The sequence below is a fragment of the Garra rufa genome, chromosome 5, assembly GCF_049309525.1.
Source record: "Garra rufa chromosome 5, GarRuf1.0, whole genome shotgun sequence".
Lineage (NCBI taxonomy): Eukaryota > Metazoa > Chordata > Actinopteri > Cypriniformes > Cyprinidae > Garra > Garra rufa.
The window spans coordinates 9,732,634-9,759,604 of record NC_133365.1 but is presented as its reverse complement, the minus strand read 5'-3'; the positions used below and the strand labels follow the sequence as shown (position 1 = coordinate 9,759,604).

At 36.3% G+C, this 26,971-nt stretch overlaps 1 protein-coding gene across 2 annotated transcripts in view; it reads left to right on the top strand.

Annotated features, from left to right (window-relative positions):
* The window catches only part of LOC141335097 (mediator of RNA polymerase II transcription subunit 13-like), a 58,739-nt gene extending 40,489 nt beyond the window's left edge, over positions 1 to 18,250 (top strand). For both annotated transcript variants that reach the window (XM_073840403.1, XM_073840402.1), the window contains exons 19-31: positions 112 to 335; positions 834 to 1,020; positions 3,141 to 3,384; positions 5,104 to 5,347; positions 5,422 to 5,610; positions 10,112 to 10,335; positions 10,420 to 10,562; positions 10,637 to 10,795; positions 10,957 to 11,121; positions 13,617 to 13,783; positions 13,868 to 14,029; positions 16,455 to 16,564; positions 16,927 to 18,250. In XM_073840403.1, the coding sequence (XP_073696504.1) occupies positions 112 to 335; positions 834 to 1,020; positions 3,141 to 3,384; positions 5,104 to 5,347; positions 5,422 to 5,610; positions 10,112 to 10,335; positions 10,420 to 10,562; positions 10,637 to 10,795; positions 10,957 to 11,121; positions 13,617 to 13,783; positions 13,868 to 14,029; positions 16,455 to 16,564; positions 16,927 to 17,059 (2,351 nt within the window). In that variant the 3' untranslated portion in view covers positions 17,060 to 18,250. The remainder of the gene's footprint in view (positions 1 to 111; positions 336 to 833; positions 1,021 to 3,140; positions 3,385 to 5,103; positions 5,348 to 5,421; positions 5,611 to 10,111; positions 10,336 to 10,419; positions 10,563 to 10,636; positions 10,796 to 10,956; positions 11,122 to 13,616; positions 13,784 to 13,867; positions 14,030 to 16,454; positions 16,565 to 16,926) is intronic.
* The last annotated feature ends 8,721 nt before the right edge of the window (positions 18,251 to 26,971 follow it).

Below are 26,971 nucleotides of genomic sequence, written 5' to 3'. Positions count from 1 at the left end.
ACTACACCCATCAGATCTTCATTACAAGTATTTTCTATAATTATAAAAAGTATTTTCTTGACTCAGATCTTGAAATCTTGTTGAGACTAAACATCTCATTCCAACAATCAGGTTCCGAGGAATCCCCAGAGCCACTGCCGATCCCCAGCGTGCTACTGGGATACGATCGAGATTTTCTGTCTCTGTCTCCGCTTGCTCTTCCCTTCTGGGAGAAGTTTCTGCTGGAGCCGTACGGAGGTCAGAGGGATGTGGCCTTCCTGGTACTGTGTCCCAATTATGACACCCTGCTCAGCAGCGCCAAAGCTTTCTTCCAGGAGCTCAGTGCCGTCTATGAGGTATATTATTATCACTCATGTATTGCCCTTATGTAAATGAGTGATTCTTCAATTAGAAGCACATTTCGTTTCATCCACATCAGGGGTGTGCACTACTGCTCCTGGAGGGCCAATATCCGGCAGAGTTTAGCTCCGATTTAGCCAGCATACCTGTCTGGATGTTTCTAATAATCCCAGAGACCTTGATTAGCTGGTTCAGGTGTGTTTAATTGAGATTGGAGCTAAACTCTGCTGGACAGTGGTCCTCCAGGAGCAGGATTAGTGTTCCCTAATCTCTGTTTAATTATGCAGTTATCTCATGAAGCAGGTGCAGAGTAAATTAGATTTGTCCTGAGTCTAAAAGAAAGGTTGCTGAGACTGAAAAACTATTTTGAGAAAATAGAAAATGTTGAGGACTCTCCTTGCACTTTTGTTTAAAAATTGTTGTCCAATCAAACACCTGTGGACTGTGTCCATCAAAAGAGTTCTGGCAACTCAGTTTTCTCTTCTTGCACACAGACGTGTCGGCTGGGGAAGCATCGTCCGCTAGCACGGGTGTCCAGAGATGGGATTGTCCCGGTGGGTTCAATGGAGTGTGAGGAGGAGACAGAAGATCAGTGGTTCTCAGGGCTCTGGGCTGGACAACATCAGGAGGAAAACCTCAACAAACTCAAACTCTACAAACACATCTGCAGAAACACACTCGGTAGGAACCCCTTCTGTTATTTTGTTCCTGTTTCATTGGAGTGAATCACCAGATGTTGTGCCAATGATCACTGCAAAATAAAAAATAAATTAAACACATTTTGCTTAAAACAACTAAAATTATCTGCTGGAGTGGGTAAGAAAAATAATCGTGTTTTAAGAGGAATTTCTTTGCCCCACTGGCAGATAATTTTACCTGTTTTAAGCAAAATTCACTTAATTTAGAAATTTTTCCCCAGGAAACAAAACTGAGAGCCAGATTTACTAACAGCTTGTGCCAGCGCAACCCGTCTTTTGGCATTAAAATAGTACTGTCAGGATTTACTAACGATGTGCAGTGAACTTTATTTTGCTTATCAACTAAATGCATCTTGATTTAAGAATTTTTAGATATTTTGACTAGAAACGAGACAAAAATACTAAGTAAGGTAAGCCTTTTTTGCAGTAATTTAAAGGTGCCATAGAATGCATTTATACAATATTTTTAAATTGTTCTGATATCTACATAGAAGGTATATGGCATAGGAAAGGGCAAAAAATCTCCAGAAATGGTTTTACAGGTGCATTTACAACCCTAGGATTTGCCCCTGGAATGAAATGCTCTGTTATTTGGAAGCTTCATGAATATTAATGAGCTCTGCTCTGATTGGCCGTTTCACAGACCTGCTCTATCAATAGCTCACACATTAAATATATAAAAATATATATTTAATTAGGAGCTCTAGCCGCTTTTAATATGCGGTTTGTTGAATCTGCCATTTTGAATCGCGGATATATTAGTCTGATTACTGTGATGCATGTGCTCTGTGTAAAGTTACAATGCAGAGACACAAGTACTTACCAATCAAGTTGAGCTGCTTGTCAGTGATTCTCCAGATCTGTAAATCATTCGCCATCATCAGGCAGTTATTTCTCCATCATTCACCATCATCAGCGCACTCATCTCTCTGTTTATGTGGTAAGTGAAATCCTATGTATAGCAATGTAACAGGCTAGCGCTAGCATTAAGCTAACCGTGTCCCTTGAGTGACTCGCCTTGTTTAACTGAGGTGCTGACATTACTGATGATTGGGGCGGGGGGATGCAAATGCTGGAGGCGTAACTATTAACTATCCCGGGGAAGTTGCGTAACAGACCTGTTATGTTGGAATTGACCTATTTTTCGGTGGTCTTTTGCAAATACTAGATTTATATAAGAAGGAGGAAACGATGGTGTTTGAGACTCAGGTATGTCATGTCCATGTACTGAGCTGTTATTAACTATGCCAAGGTAAATTCAGTTTTCCATTCTATGGCACCTTTAACCAAGTAGGATGTGTTCCTGGATCAACTTCTTTTGTTAGTTCTGGAGCAACATTCTTCTAAACTGTGAGTCGCAGGCTCAAGTGTCTTATGTCGTTGGAATCCTTGGCTCACGCCGGACAAAATGCATGCCTCAAATTTGATTGTGAGTTTTCGGGTATTTTGGATTTTTTGAAATATCTACTTTTTTGCGAACTAGTCCTACATTTTTTTTACCCAATCGGAACCAAACCACTGCAGGAACATTCTCCGGAGAGTGCATATCAATAATTATCAAAAAAAGTTTAACTTTCAACTCAATGTCACAAAGGAATTTCAAAACGTTTGAAAGGGGCGGGCCCACTTTTAGTAACCCCTGAATGAAATGTGATATCCTCGCCAAACCTTGGCCATTTGGTGGCACTGTAAGAGAGAAAAAACATAGCTATAACTATGCAAACATTTGTCCTTTCAACATGAAAATCGCTGTGCACAATCGTGGTCCAAAGTACCACAAGTATCTAAGGACATTCGCGTATAAAAAAAAAACATGGTCGCCAGTGGCCGCAGACATTTGAGCACACATTAGACAAGGTTGATAGAGGCCGATCAAAACGAAACTCAGTGGGCCTGTTTGACTCATGGCCTCAAAGGTCTGTGAAAATGTTTGAAAGAAATTGGCCACTGGAGGGGGTGTATCGTATTTTTCAAGAGTGTAAATAATTGTGCATTGCATGTTTTTTAGGACATATGGCCAATATTTGTATCATATGATAGAACACTTCATTCTGGACAACACTGCCTCTAGACCCACTGCTGTCAATCAAATCACTTTTTCAGGGCCGCAGCTCTCTACCTTGATGCTGGATAGCAGCCTCCTCGTCCCTCCAAAGCCTCCACCCGCTTCTGTTCCTCTCACTCCGCCAGCATCCACCCAACAGCCTGTATCCACTGATGGAGACAGCAACTCAGGAAACACCCCTAACCCCATCTCCGCCGCCACATGCCAGTCCAGCGGTGCAGAACCGGGACAGGTGGTTACAGGCGACTCAAACAACACACCATCAGCTGAGAGCGCCGAGAGGTGAGACATCACTCTACAGCACAGAGCGCCTACAACTTTAGTCTTTAACTGTAGTTAAGAACGTCATGCTGTGTGAACTGGTGTGTCCCATGACTGACCACTGATATAATAACTAGTATACTGCTAATTCACATCATTTGATAGATTTTACTATTGTATTTCATTGATTATGTAAAATATACCCCAACACCAATGTGGTGTGATATTTACTGTAGTGTCACTGAGTGGTACTACCAGAATTTACTCAGTTATCAAAGTTTTATTTACATTAGAGTTGAATAACGTATGCCATGATTGGAATAATGCAGCACTTTAAGGCAAATAGCAGAAAATTTGTTGAAAAACCCAATTTTTTAAAAACGTTCAGCAGAATCTTTTTCAAGTGAAAATTTATAATTGTTTATACAGTTGAGGTCAAAAGTTTACTGAATCTGCTAAATGTTAATTATTTGACCAAAATAACAGGGATCATACAAAATGCATGTTATTGTTTATTTAGTACTGACCTGAATAAGATATTCCACATAAAATATGTTTACATATAGTGCACAAGAGAAAATAATAGTTGAATTTATAAAAATGACCCAAGTTTACATACACTTGATTCTTAATACTGTGTTCTTACCTGAATGATCAACAACTGTGTTTTTTTTATTTAGTGATAGTTGTTCATAAGTCCCTTGTTTGTCCTGAACAATTAAACTTTCTGCTGTTCTTCAGAAAAATTCTTTCAGGTCCCACAAATTATTTGGTTTTTCAGCATTTTTGTGTATTTGACCCTTTCCAACAATGATTGTATAATTTTGAGGTCCATCTTTTCACACTGAGGACAACTGAGGGACTCATATGCAACTATTACAGAAGGTTCAAATGCTCACTGATGCTCCAGAAGCAAAAAAACATGCATTAAGAGCCAGGGGGTGAAAAATTTTGAATTTAAAGATCAGGGTAAATTTAACTTACTGTCTTCTGGGAAACATGTAACTATCTTCTATAGCCTCTGAAGGGCAGTGATAAATAAAAAAATACAAATTTAAGCAAAATAAGAAAAATGTAGCCTACACATCTCTATTCTGTTAAAAAAAAAAATTCACCCCCTGGCTCTTAATGTTTTTTCTCGTGTTTTTTCCTTCTGAAGCGTCAGTGAGCATTTGAACCTTTTGTAATAGCTGAGTCCCTCAGTTGTCCTCAGTGTGAAAAGATGGATCTCAAAATCATACAGTCATTTTTGGAAAGGGTTCAAATACACAAAAAAATGCTGGAAAACCAAAGAATTTGTGTGACCTGAAGGATTTCTCTGAAAAACAGCGGGCAGTTGAACTGTTCAGGACAAACAAGGGACTCACAAACTATCACTCAACAGAAAAACACAGCTGTGGATCATTCAGGTCAGAACACAGTATTATGAAACAAGGGGATGTAAACTTTTGAATGAGGTCATTTTTATAAATTCAACTACTGTTTTCCCTTGTGGACTAAACATCTTTTTTGTAAAATATCTTATTCAAGTCAGTTATTAAATAAACAATAACATGCATTTTGTATGATCTTTCTTATTTTGGTAAAATAATTAACATTTTGCAGATTCTGAAGGGGGGATGTAAACTTTTGACCTCAACTGTATAATGTCCCAACTTATTAAATCATTATCATCCTTTTTTATTACTATTGTTAGTTACCAACTATTGCAGTTGGAGATTAATGTCATTGTTCTTGCAGTTTAGCAGAGAGGGAGCGGATTGGCATTCCTACAGTGGCGGAGTCAGCAGACAGTCACGCCCACCCACCAGCCATCGTGCTTTATGTGGTGGATCCCTTCCTGTGCTCGGGGGCGGGGTCACGAGATGAAGAGGGCGGGGAGGACGTGGATGCGGGCAGCGTGTGGCTTTTAGCGCTGTTGCGCTGCTATACGGATATGCTGAGCACGTTGCCAGAGAGCATTCAGCCTGCACTGGTGCTACAGGTCAGGACAGGTTCATCCTAACACGTCTTTCACAAATCATTAGTGGTGTATCAGAGGTTCACTTTGATTTGTAGGTGTTGCCGTGTCAGCATCTGTTGCAGCCAGCCAGCGGAGAGAGTCCTGAGTATCTGCAGCACCTGCGATCGCTGGCCTTCTCCACATACTCACAGAGCCGCCGTCTGCTACCCAGACAGACGCACATCAGGTCCCTCACTGGATTTGGCCCTGCATCCAACATACAGTCAGCGCTCAAGAGCCCAGAGGTCAGGCTTGATTATACTGTACTGAACTGGATGCAAGTAATGTGTTGTGATCCAAAAACAGTAAATGGTAACACTTTATCTTAAGGTGTTCTTGTTGCACGTTACATGTACTTACTATTATAATGACAACAAGATAAAAAAGTTTGTCAAGACAAATTTTAAGTTGGCTTGAGAAAGCCGGACAAGAAAGTTTAAAAAGTTTAAGAAGTGAAAAAAGTTTTAAAAGTTTAAAAGCAAGTTGCTAGTATGTTTTTAGTTGTTTTAGCATGATTAGCAAGTTACTAGCATGTTTCTAGCATGATTAGCATGTTACTAGCATGTCACTAGCATGTTGCTAGCATGATTAACCTGTTACTAACATGTCACTAGCATTTTGCTAGCATGATTAGCCTGTTACTAACATGTCACTAGCATTTTGCTAACATGACTAACAAGTTACTAGCATGTTTCTAGCATGATTAGCATGTTACTAGCATGTCACTAGCATGTTTCTAGCATGATTAGCCTGTTACTAACATGTCACTAGAATTTTGCTAACATGATTAACAAGTTACTAGCATGTTTTTAGCATGATTAGCATGTCGCTAGCATGTTGCTAGCATTACTAGCATGTTGCTAGCATGATTACATTACTAGCATGTTGCTAGCATGATTAGCAAGTTACTAGCATGTTTCTATCATGTTGCAAGTATGATTAGCAAGTTGCTAGCATGATTAGCAAGCCACTAGCATGATTCTAGCATGACTAGCAAGTTACTAGCATGTTTTTAACGTGACTAGCATGTCACTGGCCGACTAGCAACATGCTAGTAACTTGTTAATCATGTTAGAAACATGTTAGCAACCTGCTAATCATGCTATAAACAAGCTAGAAAGTTGCTAATCATGTTGAAAATTTGAGCAACATACTAGAAACTTGCTAATGATATTAGAAACATGCTAGTGACATGCTGGCAACTTGCTAATCATATTAGAAACATGTTAGTAACTTGCTAATCATGTTAAAAAGATGATAGCAACATACTAGCAACTTGCTTATCAAGCTAGAAACATGCTAGCAACTTGTTAATCATGATGACAACATGCCAGTAACATGACAATCATGCAAGAAGAAGACTTGCAACATGCTAGTAACTTGTTAATCATGTTAGAAACATATTAGAAACTTGCTAATCATGCTAGAAACAGGCTAGCAACTTGCTAATCATGCTAGAAACATGCTGGCAACATGCTAACAACTTGCTAATCATGCTAGAAACATGCTGGCAACATGCTAACAACTTGCTAATCATGCTAGAAAAATGCTGGCAACATGCTAACATCTTGCTAATCATGTTAGAAACATGCTGGCAACATGCTAACAACTTGCTAATCATGCTAGAAACAGGCTAGCAACTTGCTAATCATGCTAGAAACATGCTGGCAACATGCTAACAACTTGCTAATCATGCTAGAAACATGCTGGCAACATGCTAACAACTTGCTAATCATGCTAGAAAAATGCTGGCAACATGCTAACAACTTGCTAATCATGCTAGAAACAGGCTAGCAACTTGCTAATCATGCTAGAAACATGCTGGCAACATGCTAACAACTTGCTAATCATGCTAGAAAAATGCTGGCAACATGCTAACAACTTGCTAATCATGCTAGAAACATGCTGGCAACATGCTAACAACTTGCTAATCATGCTAGAAAAATGCTGGCAACATGCTAACAACTTGCTAATCATGCTAGAAAAATGCTGGCAACATGCTAACAACTTGCTAATCATGCTAGAAACATGCTGGCAACATGCTAACAACTTGCTAATCATGCTAGAAACATGCTGGCAACATGCTAACAACTTGCTAATCATGCTAGCAACATTCTAATCACTGGGAGATTGTATTGCCTTCAAAACATTTAAACTTCAAACTATTTCAGACTGAAAACAATCAAACTTAAAAAATGTTAAGACTTAACATTTTTTTTAAACTTTTTAAACTTTTTTAAATGTTTCTCAAGCCAACTTAAAGTTTGTCTCGACAAACTTTTTTTATTGTGTTAATTAATATTACTCAGTAATTACACTGTAACATCGACAAGTGTAACCCAATAAATCACCCTTGTTATCATAAAGAGAGCTGTATAGATTGCTTTGTTTGAGGGATACCTCATTCTTGTTTTGTGCTCTGCGTTGACATTTATTCATTAAGTTGATGCAGTAACACTTTATAGTAACTTTCACTAGTAAATCATTAATAAACATTTATTATTTAATGCTTAACCGATCACATATCTAGAAATATGTGATAATGTGCTTGTTAATGTTTAATAATGTGTTATCAAACATTATCTAATGATTAACAGAATGGTATTTAATGGTCGCTGATATGCTTATAAATGTCATTCAACTTTCAGTTCATGCACTTCTACAATGATTTAAAGGGTGATATGTGATATGATATGTTAATAAATCATTAACAATCATTATATAATGCTTAATAGATCATTAGGTAATGCTTACAAATGTCATTAAACTGTCTCATGCACTCTGCATATCTACAAATTATTTTAACAGAAAGTTATGCTAACAAATGTCATTAAACTTCAGTTTATATATAACCTATAATGCTTTTTTACAAATTTTACATCTACAAAATATTAATGTTAACATATTATTCACTAACTTATAATGACAGTCTATAAAGGTCACATATTTGGTCTTTGTTGTGTAGACAGATCCTAACAAATTATTTATCAACCTTTTGTTCCTGTTTTTGCGGTACTCCATCTATTCATCATTTGTAAGTGTATATACACGTTTACTAATCATTAAAAAATGCTTTTCTTTCTTAGATTTTTCATCTTATTTCTAAAAATTCTTAAATCAAGTAAGATTTTCTAGATGAGTAAAAAGTCAATTTTCATTTTCATTAAGTCAAAATTAAAGGAGTTTTTGCTTAGATCAAGCGAAATAATCTGCCAATGGCGTAAGCAAAAAAACAGAAAACAAGATTATTTTTCTTGTTTCAAGCAAAAACGCACTTAATTTTGACTTGTTTTTTCTGAAAACATTTTTACTTGTCTATAAAATCTTACTTGATTTAAGAATTTTTCGATATTTTGGCTAGAAACAAGACAGAAAATCTAAGTAAGAAAAGCATTTTTTGCAGTGGAGAAGTATCTCGATGGCAAAAAGTGTCCCGATTAACCTGAATTCGCCCTATTTACACATCTTTACAAATTATTTATGAATCATTTGTTCATGTTTTTGCAGTACCCAATATGTGACCCAGGACCACAAAACCAGTCTTAAGTCGCTGGGGTATATTTGTAGCAATAGCCAAAAATACATTGTATGGGTCAAAATTATTGATTTTTATTTTATGCCAAAAATCATTAGGAAATTAAGTAAAGATCATGCTCCATGAAGATTTTTTGTAAAATTCCTTCTATAAATATATCAAAATGTATTTTTTGATTAGTAATATGCATTATTAAGAACTTAATTTGGACAACTTTAAAGGTGATTTTCTCAGCATTTTGATTTTTTTGCACCCTCAGATTCCACATTTTCAAATAGTTGTATCTCAGACAAATAGTGTCCTGTCCTAACAAACCATACATCAATAGAAAGCTTGTTTATTGAGCTTTCATATGATGTATACTTCTCAGTTTTGTAAAATTTAACCTTATGACTGGTTTTGTGGTCCAGGGTCACATATATAAATACTTTATATTTAAACATCTTTTCTATTAAATTGTATCCAATTTGCAATGTTTTTGATTTTGAAAGTTGCTCAGCAAGGCTGCGTTTATTTGGTCAAAAACACAGTAAAATCATAATATTGCAAAATCTTTTTTACAATTTAAAGGAACCACTTTGTATTTTTTTTTTTTTTTTTTAAATAATTTTTTCCTGTGATGCTAAGATGAGTACTCAGCAGCCATTACTTGAGTCTTCAGTGGAAACCATAATACACTACCATTCAAAAGTATTTGGTAAAATGAAAAAATAATAATAAAAAAATTAAATAAATTAAAAACATTAATGCTTTTATTCATCAAGGATGTATTAAATAGATCAAGTGACAATAAAGTCATTGATAATGAAAAATAAAATGCATCACGGTTTCCACAAAAATATGATCCAACACAACTGTTTTCAACGTTCATAATGTTTTTTGAGCAAATCGGCATATTATAATTTTCTGTGAAGGATAATGTGACAGAAGACTGTGGTAATGAAGCTGAAAATTCTGATTTGTTCACAGGAATAAATTACATTTTAACATACATTCACTTATAAAACAGTAAAAATATGTCACTGTTTTACTGTATTTTGGTCAAATAAATGCAGCGTTGGTGAGCAGAAGAGACTTCCTTTACAAAATCTTTCCCACCCCCAACTTTTAAACTCTAGTGTATTTACACTATGTATTACATTAGTTTCATTTGTATACTTGCTGCTGTCTCATTTCTTTTGAGTGAATGATGTTTCCTGTGTGTGTTAAAGAGCCCCAGTGTCACACGTCTGTATTCTCCGCCCTTCATCCTGGGTCCAACACGCAGTAAACAGTCTGAGGTGGGTGACGTGTGTTCAGATGCTCCCTCACGCTGTAACGTGCTGTTCGTGGGATATTGTCTGTCACATGACCAGCGCTGGATCCTGGTGTCCTGCACAGATCAGCAGGGGGAGCTGCTGGAGACCTGTGTCATCAACATCGACGTACCCAACAGGTGACGCCTGTTCATTTGAGTTCATCTACCTGCAATGTTTCAGCTCCAGTCTAAAGAAACGGCGCATTCTCTCTTTACTCGCAGAGCCCGGCGGCCCAAGTTTTCTCCTCGTAAAATTGGCCTCCAGAAGTTATGGGAATGGTGCGTGAGCATTATTCAGATGACATCGCTGCCTTGGAGGATCGTGATTGGCCGTTTGGGAAGACTAGGCCATGGGGAACTAAAAGGTGTGTCAGTTGGACTGATATATTTTTAACAAAGACCCTCATGAATATTTATTAGCTGGCTCTCTTTCTTTCAGACTGGAGTGTGCTGCTGGGCGAGCATTCGCTGCATTCTATTAGCCGTCAGCTGAGGGAGGCGTGTCTTATGTGTGGTTTGTCCACTGCTGATTCGCCCTCCATTCTCAGCGCATGCCTGGTTTCCATGGAGCCGCAGGGATCTTTTGTGGTGATGCCAGGTGAAACGTGCACTTCTGTGCGAGCTGCTTTTGTTCTGTGTGGTCTCGGACATCAGACACCTGCGTAAAGACTTAACAGTGATAGGGCTGCACAGCTGAATCATTATGATTATGATCAACTAATGAAAAATGTGTGTGTTTGTGTGTGTATGCGTGTGCAGATGCAGTGACAATGGGCTCAGTGTTCGGCCGCAGCACTGCACTCAACCTGCAGACATCTCAACTCAACACTCCTCAGGATGCGTCCTGCACGCACATCCTGGTGTTTCCCACCTCCTCCACCACACAGGTGGCGCCCAGCACATACCCCGCTGAAGACAACCCTGGTACCACAACACCGTCACACACACTACACAAGACGCACGCATACACTGCACCTACTGCAACACAACATGCGTGACCTTCCAGAAAAATGGTCAGGAGACCTACAAATATAGAATAAATCACTCCTACATCACAGTAAACAAACAGACCTTGAGCATTCAATCCATGAACTTAAACCCTGAAATAATTTCACCGTATCCTCGCACTTTATTTTGTAGTACATGCCCAAGAAAGATCTTAGTAATGGGACCCTGGACCACAAAACCAGTCATAAGTGTCAATTTTTCCAAATTGAGATTTATACATTATCTGAAAGCTGAATAAATAAGCTTTGTTAGGATAGGCCAATATTAGGCCAAGATACAACTATTTGAAAATCTGGAATCTGAGGTTGCAAAAAATAGAATATTGAGAAAATCGCCTTTAAAGTTGTCCAAAAGAAGTTCTTAACAACAGTGTTGTTTTTGACAACCATCTTAGATTTAGTCTTAGTCTTAGTCTTTTGGACTAAAATGGTTATTAGTTTTAGTCAAATTTTAGTCACTTCTATATGTGATAGTTTTAGTCCAATTTTAGTCGACGAAAAGTCAAGAAGGTTTTAGTCTAGTTTTAGTCGACGAAAAGTCAAAAAGGTTTTAGTCTAGTTTTAGTCAATAAACTGGGGGAAAAGTAGTCTTTTAACAAATTAATGTAGGTCAGTAAGTATTTTGCTGTTGGGTAGTGTCACTTATAAGTTCTGAAAATAGCAGATCTATAGGCTAATTCAACACAATGTGAGCTTCCGCATCGACTATTTTTTTTACCAATAATTACAATAATGAAGGAATGTTTTAAAACATAAAAGACAAACAAGGATGGAATGCTAAAACGGCTTGCCATACTATTATGGTAAAGAGCATTTAATGCTAAAACGGCTTGCCATAGCGGCAGGTACTTTTTTCGGTTTTAATTGGCATGCACAATAAGCAGAAATGTCATGCATTTTAAACGTCTGACGGACCACCCACTAACATTTTCGTCTATTCTCGTCTCGTCAACGAAAACTCACACACGTCTCGTCATGTTTTAGTCATCAACGAGCCATTTTTATCTCGTCATCGTCTCGTTTTCGTCATGGAAAAAAGTGGCGTCAACGAAATGATTTCGTCATCGTCATCGTTGTTATTACTAATCAAAAATTCAGTTTTAATGTATTTATGGTATAATTTACAAAATATCTTCATGGAACATGATCTTTACTTTAAATTCTAATGATTTTTGGCATGAAGGAAAAATAGATAATGTTGACCCATACAATGTACAAATATACATGTGCTACTTAAGACTGGTTTTGTGGTCCAGGGTCATATATGAGGTTTAAAGGTAGTTTCAGGGTTAGTGCCTAGTTATTACGCAGTTATTGTAATTTTGTCTGTACAGGACTGTTAAATAAACTGCTACCAAACTTACAAAATCACAGGATCACCTTTCAAAATAAGAGCTATTATATTGTGTAGGAATAATCAAATATCATTATACACATAAAAAGTAAAGGACAATTATTAAAGTGCAAAACTAATATCATCCTTTAGGTTATTTACACTAGCTGTAAAGATGGTTTTGATTTGTTTGCAGACTGTGTGAGTGGTCACAGATGATGAATATAAACTGGACTTGTATTCATGTGTGTTTCATAATGTCACCAGAAGGTGATGCTGTTTTTCGTACGACATCGCAGCAACCTTTATTTAAGTAAAATCTAGTTTTACAAAAGCTGCCCATTAAAACAACAAATCAGCTAAAGACAATCACAGTTATACAACAAAAATCACACAAAACCATCACAAGTTCAGAGTCTTTCACTGGAACTCAGTCTGACTGGAAAAGTCAGTCCTGTGATGAACACATAGTCCGCTTTCTGTAATTTTTTTTGCTTTAAATAGATGACGTGTGAATGTCAAACCAAATGTATTTGTATAGGGGTTTTCACACACATTGTTTCAAAGCAGCTTTACAGAAAAAAAATCCATCATGTTAATATTTATAATATCCTAATATCTTAATGCCTTATCGCATTTAGCAGATTAGAGCTGAGCAATAATAGAGTTACATTTGGCAACCAAATAAAAAATCAAGCAGTTCACTTTTAAAACAGTATATAGTATACAATCAAACCAAAATTTATTCAGACACCTTCAACATTTCTCACATTATCACTGTTTATTCGCTATAATTTAGAAAATGGTAGTAAAATATGACAAGATCAGAACAGTGTCAGAACAAATTCATCTTTATAATGATATATTATATGTCACAGTTTAATTTATTTTACTATTCCCACTTACATAAATGAACTATAGTGTCCTGCACCCTCTAGTAAAAAAAATATAAAAAATGATATCTGGTGTTGAATAATTTTTGGTTTGACTGTATATATATATAAAGAGTGCTGAATGCAAGGACTGTGGTGTTCATGAGATCTGCTCAATCTGAAGGCCGTCTTTCTGTCCATCCTTAGATGATATGTTCGGTTTGCCCTTCCCTGATGAGCTGGAGAGCGACATCGGTCACGACGACATGATGCTGCTGACAGGAACCCTGCACCCGTCGCCCAACACGTCCCCCGTCCCTTCGCCTGGATCGCCGTCCGGCCTGGGCTCTGGATCACACTTCCAGCACACGCGGGTGGGTCAGAATGCATGCTCTGTTCCTGTACGTCATGCTGTTAACATGCCTGTGTGAAACTGTCCATTTTTGGTGTGTTTGCAGAGCCAGGGCGAGCGTCTGATGTCCCGGGACGCTCCAGAAGAGCTGAAGCAGCAGCCACTGGCTCTGGGATACTACGTGTCCACGGCTCCAGCTGACGGCCTGCCGCACTGGTTCTGGGCATCATACCCGCAAGCACAGTATCAGTGTCCGCTCTTTCTTAAGGTACGAACCGTTGCACTCATTTACTACGACACTGTTTTAGTGCTACGTTAAAAAACAAAAAAATCTATAATTATGATATTAAAGTCATATTTTAAGAATAAAGTTGAAATATTTTGAGAATTAAGGGCGAAATTATGAGAGTAAAGTCAAAATATTAAAAAAAAAAAAAGTCTAAATGTTTGGAAAATAAAGTCGGAATGTTTCAAGAATGAAGTCGAAATTCTTCAAGAATGAAGACGAAATTACAAGAATAAAGTCTAAATGTTTCAAGAATAAAGTCGAAATTACAAGAATAAAGTTGAAATGTTTGAAGCATAAGGTCGAAATTACAAAAATAAAGTCAAAATGTTTCAAGCATAAATTTGAAATGTTTCGAGAATGAAGTCTAATAAAGTCTAATTGTTTCAAGAATGAAGTAGAAATTACAAGAAAAGTCGAAATGTTTCAAGAATAAAGTTGAAATTACAAGAATAAAGTCGAAATGTTTCAAGCATAAGGTCGAAATTACAAAAATAAAGTCGAAATGTTTCAAGCATAAGGTCTAAATTACAAAAATAAAGTCGAAATGTTTCAAGCATAAATTTGATATGTTTCGAGAATGAAGTATAAATGTTTCAAGAATGAAGACGAAATTACAAGAATAAAGTTGAAATGTTTAAAGCATAAATTTGAAATGTTTCGAGAATGAAGTCTAATAAAGTCTAATTGTTTCAAGAATGAAGTCGAAATTACAAGAATAAATCTGAAATGTTTCGAGAATAAAGTAGGAACGTTTCAAGAATGAAGATGAAATTACAAGAATAAAGTCGAAATGTTTCAAGAATAGGGTCAAAATTACAAAAATAAAGTCGAAATGTTTCAAGCATAAATTGGAAATGTTTCGAGAATGAAGTCTAATAAAGTCTAATTGTTTCAAGAATGAAGTCGAAATTACAAGAATAAATCTGAAATGTTTCGAGAATGAAGTCGAAATGTTTCAAGCATAAAGTCGAAATGTTTCAAGCATAAATTTGAAATGTTTTTCGAGAATGAAGTCTAAATGTTTCAAGAATAAAGTCGAAATTACAAGAATAAAGTGAAAATGTTTAAAGAATGAAGACGAAATTACAAGAATAAAGTTGAAATGTTTAAAGAATGAAGACAAAATTACAAGAATAAAGTTGAAATGTTTCAAGCATAAATTTGAAATGTTTCGAGAATGAAGTCTAAATGTTTCAAGAATAAAGTCGAAATTACAAGAATAAAGTGAAAATGTTTCGAGAATAAATTTGAAATGTTTCGTGAATAAGGTTGAAATGTTTCAAGAATGAAGTCGAAATTACAAGAATAAAGTCTAAATTTTTCAAGAATGAAGTTGAATTTACAAGAATAAAGTCTTAACGTTTCAAGAATAAAGTCGAAATTACAAGAATAAAGTCGAAAAGTCGAGAGTAAATTTGAAATGTTTCGAGAATAAAGTTGAAATTTTTTGAGAGTAAAGTTAAAATGACAAGAATTAACTCATAGCAATTAAAGTTATAATATTTTGAGATAACCTGCCTATGCAAATGGCCTGGATTGGGAGCACCTTGAGAAGTTGCCAGGCCACTGGAATTGATTTATATATTTATATATATGTGGGACTATTATCAGAATTCCTTCCATGTGTTATACTCGCAGGGACAGTATGCTTGGAAATAATATTTCATGTCTTCAATTGAATTAATTAGGTATATTTGTAGTGCACCAGCCACCTAATAATAGCAATAAGCTTTGTGCTTTTGGTACTTTTAATATAAAATGAAGTCTCAGCTTTCAAAATCTGTCAGACAAACAATGTGTCTTGCAATAATGTGTTTTTGACACTTTTTAATGTGGTGGGACAGATCACATTTGTCACAGATATGCACATTTGTCACTCAATGATGGGTCAACATCAAAAATGTGTTCTGTCATGTCAAATGTTTGTCGTAAATGTCTAGGAAAACAGAACAAAGAAAACATAAATGATGTGAACTGGTTTTTAGCTGAATTTTTCATCAGTCACTCTTATCTCAGTCTGCACTGGTGGGACCTGCTTAAACTGAGAGACAAGATTAAAAAAATCACAAACAATTTCTTTACAGTTTGTTGTTGACAACCTCATTGCCGAAACGTTGCATACAACTCTAAATCTCACCAGAGCCTGATAGCAGGACAAGCACTCACTCTGACATGCATCTGTTGCTTTTTCTCACTACATTTACGTTCAAGGAACTGACAGATGCTTTTATCTAAAAAGACTTTTTATCAGTTCATGTATCTGAACCATGTGGAATCCAACCCATGACCATTGCATTGTTAGCGCTGTGATCTACAGGAATATATAGTAAATTTGTGACACTCATCCTTTGAGTGAAGCATCAGGAGTGAATCATTTAAGATGTGTTTGTGCTTGTGTCTGCAGGCATCTCTGCATCATCACATCTCCATCGCTCAGACAGACGATCTGGTGTCTGGTAAGACGTCTTCACGGATTCACCCGTTGGACTCCAAAACCACCTCAGATGTGCTCAGGTCAGTAGTAGTAAACAATTAATTCATTTCTACATTAAAGGAGTAACGAGTTGTCTCAGAATGATTTGTTAGTTTTCTGTGTGATTAATGATGTTCATGAACTAAATGACTCGCAAGGTGATCAGATCATTTTCCTGCACTCCTATTTACAAGAAGAAAAAAAACTGCTTAAGTGGGTGTGTGACAGGTATGGCTGTAGAATTGTGTTTGGCTGAGAGAAAATAATTTTGTCAAAAGATTTTTTTTTTTTTTTTTTTTTTGCTTTAACCCCTGCCATCAGTTTTGGTCTATAAACCAGCCTGGACCAGTATGGAGGTCTGCTCTGGCCTTCAGCGATTGATGTTTGTGTTGCTGTGTTTTAGGTTTGTTCTGGAGCAGTATAACGCTCTTTCCTGGCTCACCTGCAGTCCTGCCTCTCAAGACCGGCGCTCCTGCCTTCCTGTTCATTTCACCGTCCTCACACAGATGTACAACGCCATCCTCAAGCTCCTGTAGATCTCACAGCCATTCCTCCAAGTACCTAATGGATTCGGCCAGCTGGTGGTTTCACAGGAGGAGCTGACGTTGAATAGCCGAGTCCAAACATGAGCCCTCACCGCTAGACAGATGGCTAAAACAGGGAAAGGGCTGAGACTTTTGAGGATGACAGCTACACGTTAGTGTAATGCTTCCCTATCACTTCATGCTATAGAAATCCTACAGAGCGGGATGATGAACTGTGATTATCCATTTAAAAACAGAGCTCAGCATCATCATGTTTCTAAAGAGTTCTTTAAAAAAGGCACTTTCGTGATCCGACATTGAATTGATAAACTTAATAAGTAATGTCTGACATGTTCAGAATGTTTATCGTGTAAAAGCAACATTTGCAGATTATTTTTATGAAACATTTGAATCCATTTAATCAAGGCCTTTTGAACCAGAATCGGAGTGGAAGCCTTGAGATGAGTAAACTCTAATTTTAAATGATGCTGAAATGCCATATTTATATATGAACTGTATTTCTGATTGTATACTGGTGTCGTGGTGAGCAGCTGTGCTCCGGTTCACATCTAAAACACTTTCCAGAGACGACCTTTATGAATGACAGTGCATTACTTTTGACTTTCTCGTATGAAATGTCTTCAATCCTTTTCTTATTTAATAACTTAACTAAAAATGCAGCACAAATTATATTTATAAAGCATTTTCTGCTATTGAAACTTGAATAGGCAATAGAGTTCATTCAGCATATCTCAGCATAAAACTTCGACTGATATGCATTATTTGCTATTTGCTTTTTGAAGATGTCAAATCGGTCCATCGAGAGTGACCTGGATGCAGAATTTGCCCTGCAATTTGTACTTTCCTGCATGTTTTGTAAATACACTTTTCATAAGTGTGTTTTCATATTTCTTAAAACTGTACATTTCGTGTCAGTTTGATTCATTTTTATTCTACATGACTCCTATGAAGTTCTTTTTCTTTTTTGCCTTTTTAAAATATGACTATATACAGTATATATAAATAAATATATAGATATAACGTTATTGAAGTACAGCCAAGGGTGCGTTGCCAAGACATGATGCTTTCTGTACCAATGACAGCATTTGTTACTCAATCATCATTTTAAATATCAAGCTGATGTGACTCAACAGTGATTTGTATCTTTTTCACGTTTTTTAAAGTAAATGACTGACAAATGAAGATCGACCTGTCTGTTTTTCTTGTAGACAGTCATTTCAGCAGTTTTGTGTTTACAGGATTAGTTTGATCTTCTTCTGTTATCTGCACATCTGCAGGATCTTTGAAATGTTCAGGCATAAATATCACACCAAACATGACTAAAGTCTTCAGAATCAGGAGGAACTCACATTCACATGATTTGTTTTACCTGGGTTTCCTCTGCTGCTATTCCTGCCTTATTGCAAAAACACAAATGATTGCTGAGGGGGTTGAACTAATGAGGCAAAGAGATTTCAGATTGATGTTTGATAAGAAGTGCTCATTCATAGCAAACTCAAAATGTAAGGTAGACATGGAAAACACTTTATTTTTATTCTAGCTAAAATTAAAAAAAATAAAATGTGTTTTTTTTTTTAAGTAAAAGCATAGAAAATTATTCAGAATTAGTTCTCAGCAGCTCTGGATTGAGAAACATTACAAATTATATTTTCATGTGGGAGCACCACACATGTTCAGACCATTCTCAAATATGTTGACAAACTCTTGGAAAGTCATGGAAAATGTTTCAAACATAACATCCCACTATCAGTTTTTCCTACATAGGATTATTTCTGTTATTTCTGTAGTAAGTATGTGTAACATGGCTATGCCAAAAATGGTACCTTTGAGATTGACTTTTTTAACATTTAAAAAATGATTATTGAAAAGTGTCAATCAGCTTCACCACTTTTTGCATTTACAATTTATTTCTTAATAATTTTCATTTGTGGATAATCGGTGCAAAGTCTAACAGTAATGCAAAAATGAACATCAAAATAAATATATATAATATAAAAGGTGTAGAAAAGCACTTTTAAGGTCAAAGTTTAACATAGGAAGAGGGGGGGGGGGGTGAGAAAGACCAGTTCCAGGACTTCAGGAGTCCTTGGTCCCATGTGTCTTTGTCAGAGGAGTTGCAGCAAACAAAAGAGCTCCTAAGAGAATACAAGTGAAGTGAAGAGCTTAAACCGATTGATTGTTGAAGTGTTGACTTAGATTATAGAGGATTATTGCTCTTCAACAGTTTTTGGTTTAGAGGGGGCAAAACACACACAGTTTCACCCAATCGTATCTTAATCTTGAGTACCTATAGAATAGTACTGAATCCTTCATATCTCCAAAAAGTCTTTAGTTTTATTATATTTACAAAAGAAAGATACAGTTTTACGATTCTCTCCTAAAACAGCTGAGCTTCCTGCTGAAAAAAAATAGCTAAAACCAACCTAGGCTGGTTGGCTGGTTTTAGCTGGAAGTAGCTGGTTTTAGCTGGTGATCTCCCAGCCTGGCCAGGCTGGTCTTAGCTGGTCAGGCTGGGAGACCACCAGCTAAAACCAGCTACTTCCAGCTAAAACCAGTGGCCAAAATCCCTCTAGAACTGTTCCTTGTTTATAAAACATTCATCAACAGCATGAAAAAGCAGTCATGCATCATGCACTGTTCACGTGACGCTGGTTCTTCGGGAAGCTGAGCAAGGTTATTTTTGCCTACACTTCCACACTTCTTTAGAGACATTCTTCCCGACTGAGTTTGGTGCAGCAGTGCAGCCGAATGAAGCGCGTTGATGGGCACGCTCTTGCTCTCGCTCTGGCCTATGTGTGCGCGGGCACGCTCTTTCGGGAGAAATTCCCATTCTACGAGTTCCGTCCTTCAGGACGTTATGAAGAGCCATTATTGAAAAAAACTTTCAGAAACTTGTAAGAAACGCACATGACGTCATTGCTGTGGCGTGAAATGCAGCTGGAGGGCAGGAAGTGATTTTTCATCATAGGAATCACTATAAAAAACTTAAAATGCCTATGTTTTGCCTTGCTTATGGATGCTCAAATCCGTCAAACCAAGAAACCACAAAGAGATTTTATCATGCATGAAAAATTAGCTGTTCATAAGGGGCAACGGCAAGAAATTGACTGAAAAGCACAGGAAAAAGTGGCTTGTAAACCTCCATCTGTGGTCAGGAGGAGTGTCGGATAATGCTTGTGTGTGCAAATGGTTAAGATAATATGTTAAGATATTAATAAAGAAATATATAAATAGATACAGGGAGAGAGTGAGAATGCACTCAATGCTTAAACACACATGTAAACAAGGTAAGATATTTGTAGTGTCGAAATTGAAGTGAGTGGCAGCTTTTTAGTGACTATATGGAAGCGCTATTTGCTCACTTTCTAAGCTATAATCAGTTCGGAATTTAAATAAAAGTTTTGCTTTACGTGCGTGACTGAAAAAGCAGAACAAGAAGAGATGAAAGTCTGTACTGTACTGGTTTAGACACTATTACAAGAGAAAGATATAAACAGAAAATCGCAACATATGTTGGGTGTGATCCTTATGTTAGGAAGAGGATTTTTTCAACCAAATTGAAATAGTTGCCTGCCATTGAGGCATATAAGCTAAGTGACTAAACATGATTGCAAACAAACTATTTTAAAAGTGATTCCCACATTTCACTGCAATGTTTCTATAAGTTAATATGTTACATAAATACTACAAAAGACTCTGAAGAACCCCCCAAAACTTGATTATCTTCACAACAATATTGTGTTAAATATTACTGTAATAACAGTGTTATTACAGTGATATTTAACACATCTGCAATATTGCTGTGGAGATAATCAAGTTTTGGGGTTCTTCATGGTCTGTTGTATTAATATTAATAAAAATGCATATTATTGTGTTTCAGAGCAAATCTTTGGCTGATTACAGTTTAACGGAAGTTAAATAACCACACAAAGCATGGATAAAAAATGTGAACTGTATACATGCAGTTTTTTGTGACTGCTTTCAAATGGAGTATACTTCGAAAATCTGTGCGTTTGACTGGATGCATTCATGTCCAAATTGAAGTAGCTTACAGTAACTCTTGAAAAGAAAGGTCCACTAAGTAGTGTGCATGCTGCAAACATGTCCATCTGCTTTTGTAATGCACTAGACGGAGCAGAATGTGGAAAAGCAAGTATAGCTAGGCATTTACTGTTTCTTTGTTTTACAGCCCATTTAACACTTGCGGATGAAACCTTAGGCTTGACTCGATTCCTCGTTCTGATGATTAGTGGGTTGACCTCATCGACTTTTTAGCAGAACAGCAGATCTGTCGACCTTTAGATGAGGTCTTGATGAAAGCATAGACAGATGCGGTGCTCAGGAACACGAACAGATGATTCGTACAGCAAAGAGACCCATGAGTGCCCATTTGAAGATCAGGGTCGCTGAAAAGGGAACCCACTTAAGAGCAACCCTGGAATTTCAATAACGTGGGACCTTGGTGCTACTACAGACAAATAATGAAGGGAACTAAGGGCCAAATAAGGAGGCCGGCTTTGGATGCACTGGTCATTGAATAGAGGCTGAAGAGTCACTTTAAGAGTTGGGCAGCCATCTAATGGCAGTAATGTATGAGAGAAAGTCTGGGCTAATTGTGTCGCACATACAAACGACACACATTCACCTCATAAACCCTCTTCACCAAATGGCCTCTACGAAATATACGCTTTGTGTGTGCGCGATAACATGCGCTTAAAGTCAAATATGCACAGGCCCGTCTAATAAAACAGCAGACTGGTCTGAAGTCATCACACTGCAAAAAATGCTATTCTTAATTTGATTTTTTTTGTCTTGTTTTCAGCCATAATATCTACAAATTCTTAAATCAAGAAGGATTTTCTAGACAATTAAAAATTATTGTCTTGTTTTCAGAAAAAGCAAGCCGTTGACTTGGTTTTTCTGATTTTAATAATTTTTAAAACCTCCTTGATTTAAGAATTTTTAGATATTTTGGTTGGAAACAAGACAAAAATCTAAGGAACAAAAGCATGTCAAATTTATCCAGCTGATTCTGTCTGGTGAACAATAACACACACACACACACACACACACACACACACACACACACACACACACACACACACACACACACACACACACACACACACACACACACATGTTGGGTTTACATGTTTTATGGGGACATTCCATAGGCGTAATGGTTTTTATACTGTACAAACCGTACTTTCTAATTTCTATTTTTTGTCTTGTTTCCAGCCAAAATATCAAAAAATTCTTAAATCAAGACAAATTTCTAAACAAGTAAAAATTAGTCTCTTGTTTTCAGAAAAAACAAGTAAAAATTAAGTCTGCCAATGGGGTAAGTAAAAAAATGTATTTTAAACAGAAAACAAGATTATTTTTCTTACCCCACTGGCAGATTATTTTGCTTGTTTCAAGCAAAAACGCACTTAATTTTGACTTGTTTTTTTCTGAAAACAAGTAAATACCCATTAGTCGTCTAGAAATTCCTTTTTAGATATTTGTCTGGAAACAAGACAAAAAATCCAAGTAAGAAAAGCATTTTTGCAGTGCATTTAAAAAGCATTTAAGTCCATTTAAATCTTAGATATTTATTAAGATCCTTCTATTATCTACTGAAACCCACAATAATATTTAAAATATCAGTAAGCTTAATATATATAAAATCATCATTTATTGGGTACTTTCAGTTTCAAGTTGGCTGTCCTGAACCCCTAACCCCTAAATTTCAATTCATGAAAATTATGATATATATATATATATATATATATTTTTTTTTATTCTAACAAGTGAATTTATATATGAAGTTTTTATTCTTTGTAAATTATGAAACTTTATGTAAATGTGTCCCACATTTTTCAAGTCCGAAACAGTGTGTGTTTTAGTCTATTGAGACTGATTTTAACTAAATCCATAAATTTATGATCAGTAAATATTCCTGTGTCCCCCTCTCTCATAGCTACAAGGTGTAAGTAGGCAGGTCTTATCACAAAGCACACTTTTTTGGGAGTTTTTCCATAACATTTAGTTTTTATCTGTATACCACTGTTCAGAGCTGTGCTTTGCTGTTTAGCATCTTTGAGCTAGGTTACTTTTTTGAGTGTTATCCCATATAATTGTCATTACTGTTTTGGTAGTGAGAAAAAGGAGCACATAATCTTCATATTTAGGGAAAATAAACAAAAATGTACTACGGTTATGCAATTTGTTATGCAATAACAATGAGAATGTACAAAGAGACACACCAGCCAAACATTCTCAAAATGTTCTGACAATGAATAACCTTTCTTCCAGTTACATTAATGAAACGCCCATTCAAAGTTCTCTATTCTTTTATAATGTTCTCAAAACAAAAGCACAAGGATGTTATTTATAGGCTACATTGTTCATGAAATGTTTTATTGAAACATTTTAGTTCACATGTTTTAAATGTAACTACTAGTTTAAGAACATTCAAATGACTCAAACTGTTTGTGAGATGAACCCAATGATGAACTATAGTGTTGAGGAGCTGTGACATCTCCACCATCAGCTCTGAGCTGTCATAGTATGTGTGTGTGTTACAGGCCTGCAGTCACAGATAGGTCAAACTGTGCGGTAGGTCAGCAATGTTCTTGTTGATGTTGTAGTTTATTAGGTGAGAGGGCAAACACACACACACACACACACACACACACACACACACACACACACACACACACACACACACACACACACACACACACACACACACTATAAGCAGCCGAACCTACAGAAACACACCAGAGCGTGTTCGTGTGTGTGTGTGTGTGTGTGTGTGTGTGTGTGTGTGTGTACCTGGTATTCATCACGTTGTGGGGACCAAATGTCCCCACAAGGATAGGAATACCAGTAGATTTTGACCTTGTGGGGACATTTCTTAGGTCCCCATGAGGAAACAGGCTTATAAATCATGCACAATGAGTTTTTTTGAGGAAGTAAAAGTGTGCACAATCTCCTGTGAGGGCTAGGTTTAGGTGTAGGGTAGGGTTAGGGCGATAGAAAATACGGTTTGTACAGTATAAAAACCATTACGCCTATGGAATGTCCCCATAAAACATGTAAACCAGTGTGTGTGTGTGTGTGTGTGTGTGTGTGTGTGTGTGTGTGTGTGTGTGTGTGTTCTGAGTGCACAGAGAGACTCACTGTTGTTTTGATGAGTTCTGAACAGCTTTCATGGTTTTGTATGTGACCCTGGACCACAAAAACACTCTTATGTAGCACGGGTATATTTGTAGCAATAGGCAAACATACACTGTATGGGTCAAAATGATCATTTTTTCTTTTATGCTGAAAAATCATTAGGATTTTAAGTAAAGATCATGTCCCATGAAGATACACTGCAAAAAATGCGTTTCTTACTTAGTTTTTTTGTCTTGTTTCCAAAATATCTAAAAATTCTTAAATCAAGAAGGATTTTCTAGGCAAGTAAAAATTACATAAATTATATATTATATATTACATATTCTTGTTTTCAGTAAAAACAAGTCAAAATTAAGCGTGTTTTTGCTTGAAACAAGCAAAACAATCTGCCAATTGTGCAAGAAAAATAATCTTGTTTTCTGTTTGAAATAAGATTATTTTTCTTACCCCATTGGCAGATTATTTAGCTTGTTCTAAGCAAAAACTCACTTAATTTTGACTTGTTTTAATTTTTTGACATTTTGGCTGGAAACAAGTCTAAGTAAGAAAAGCATTTTTTGCAGTGTGTTTTGTAAATTTCCTACCGTGGCTATATCAAAACTTAATTTTTGATTAGTAATTTGCATTGCTGCTAAGAACTTCATTTGGTCAACTTTAAAGGCGATTTTCTCAATACTTTTTTGCACCCTCAGAGTCCAGATTTTCAAATAGTTGTATCTCTGCCAAATATTGTCCTATACTAATCTGTTTTGTGGCCCAGGGTCACATCCCCCAGGTTTTAGCTGTTTTTTTTTTTTTTTTTTTTTTGGCAGGGATATCAGAACTACATGTGTTGAATTTTAATTAAATTGAATAAAGTTTAATCATGTTAATGTTGCAGCATTGAGTTTATTTCCCTTGTAACACTTGTTAACAAATACAAAAACACAGCAAATAACATAAAAAGACTGATTGTGAAAACATGCAAATCTGCACACAGTGAAGCGATTCCGGTTGGTTTTATTGTTTCTATGGTGTGAATCTGAATCGGATCTGGTTTGTGTTGAAGAGTGTGTTTATCGTCATATGCAATGGAATCAAATGTCATTTAACAGCCTGAGAGAATGTGAAAACAGAGTTTCTTTTCCTGTAAATGCCGCATTTGACAAATGAAAAGAAACTCGCCAAAAAGAAGATGAATGCTGAGCTCAGACCACTTCAAAGACGGGTTAAGCTCACTGATCCACTTCAATAATCAGCTATGACGCCTTTAATTGACTCTAGACAGGTCTGGGCTTATTCAACTGACGCATAAACAGATGTAAATAAATGCGGATGAATGAGACAGAACGTATCATATCATGTGGACGTTTTTCTCTCTTAAAGTTTTTCTTCAGTTACTAGTGCTGTTGTTTTTTATCTTAAATCTTATCACGTGAGATCAGTGTAATGATCTATCTTTTCTGATTCACACACAGTTTTTCTCCACTAGAGAGCGATGTTGCTCAACAAATGAAACCCAGAGCAGCCTTTAAATCTGATGATCTGATGAGACTAAAAGCCCGAAAACACCGTAAATCAGCCAGGAGAACAATATTGGCACACTGCTCAAGTAAATGTTGAATAGGCTACATATTATAGAATATTTTAAACACAATTAAACAGACACAGGCCAACCTAATTATTTACATTAAACATTAATAAATTATATTTTAGTTTGCATTACAGTTTTCAGCTTTTGTAAGTTCTTATGAAAGGTTAGGATGCGTACAGCAAGACATTTGTTTACTTTTATCAATCAAAAATTAGGCTACGGTCGTGTGGTCATCTTATGGAATAAGCCGATAGTAAATGGGATTTTACTGGTGTGTGCATCAATATAAATGATAAGGATTCTGAAAGAAACTGTAAAAAGACAATTATTCTTGTTTCATTATTTTTCCTACAGGAAATAATTAAACAAACACACGCACACTTATGCACTCACGATTGCTATTTAAATATGGACATTCCCTTCACTTCTATTGGTTTTCTACACAGCTCGTTATAAATACTATCTGACTCTAAACCCACACACTAACCTTAAGAATTTGGCTCACTTCTGGGTAGTTTGTCCGAAAAATATGATAAAGTAGGTACACACACATATTATAAATATTATTTATTTATTTATTCATTTTTTAAATACTGAACTTACTTCTGTCTTCGTATTTTAAACGTTTCCGGCAGTTTTACATATCCATGAGGACATTATTGTATTTATTAAGCTGTTTTTCTCATGGGGAGTGTTTACTGCTCCTTACAGTGTAGCTGATTTCAGCTTTAAGTGTCATTTGGTCACAATGTAGCCAAAACCAAACCACAGAAATGTAAAAGAAAGAAAGAAAGAAAGAAAGAAAGAAAGAAAGAAAGAAAGAAAGAAAGAAAGAAAGAAAGACAGTTGACTGCAGATGTTTTATTGTCTGTGACTATTTGCTCGATCCCTTAAACACATAGAGTCTGCATTCATTCCCAGATCACGGATTCGGCTTTATCACAACTCACGTTGATGGTGAGATAGAAAAAAGCACTGCTATACAAAACCGATGAAACATTTATTCCACTTTGTTTGATTTTTTTTTTTTTTGTAGTCAATACTTTATTTAGTAAAATGTGTCTCTATCCATGTGTAATAATTTCCCTCCAGTCACAAATCTGCTCAGACTTTTTTTTTAAACTCACATTAAACTATCAACACATCAAAACAAATTAACATTTATG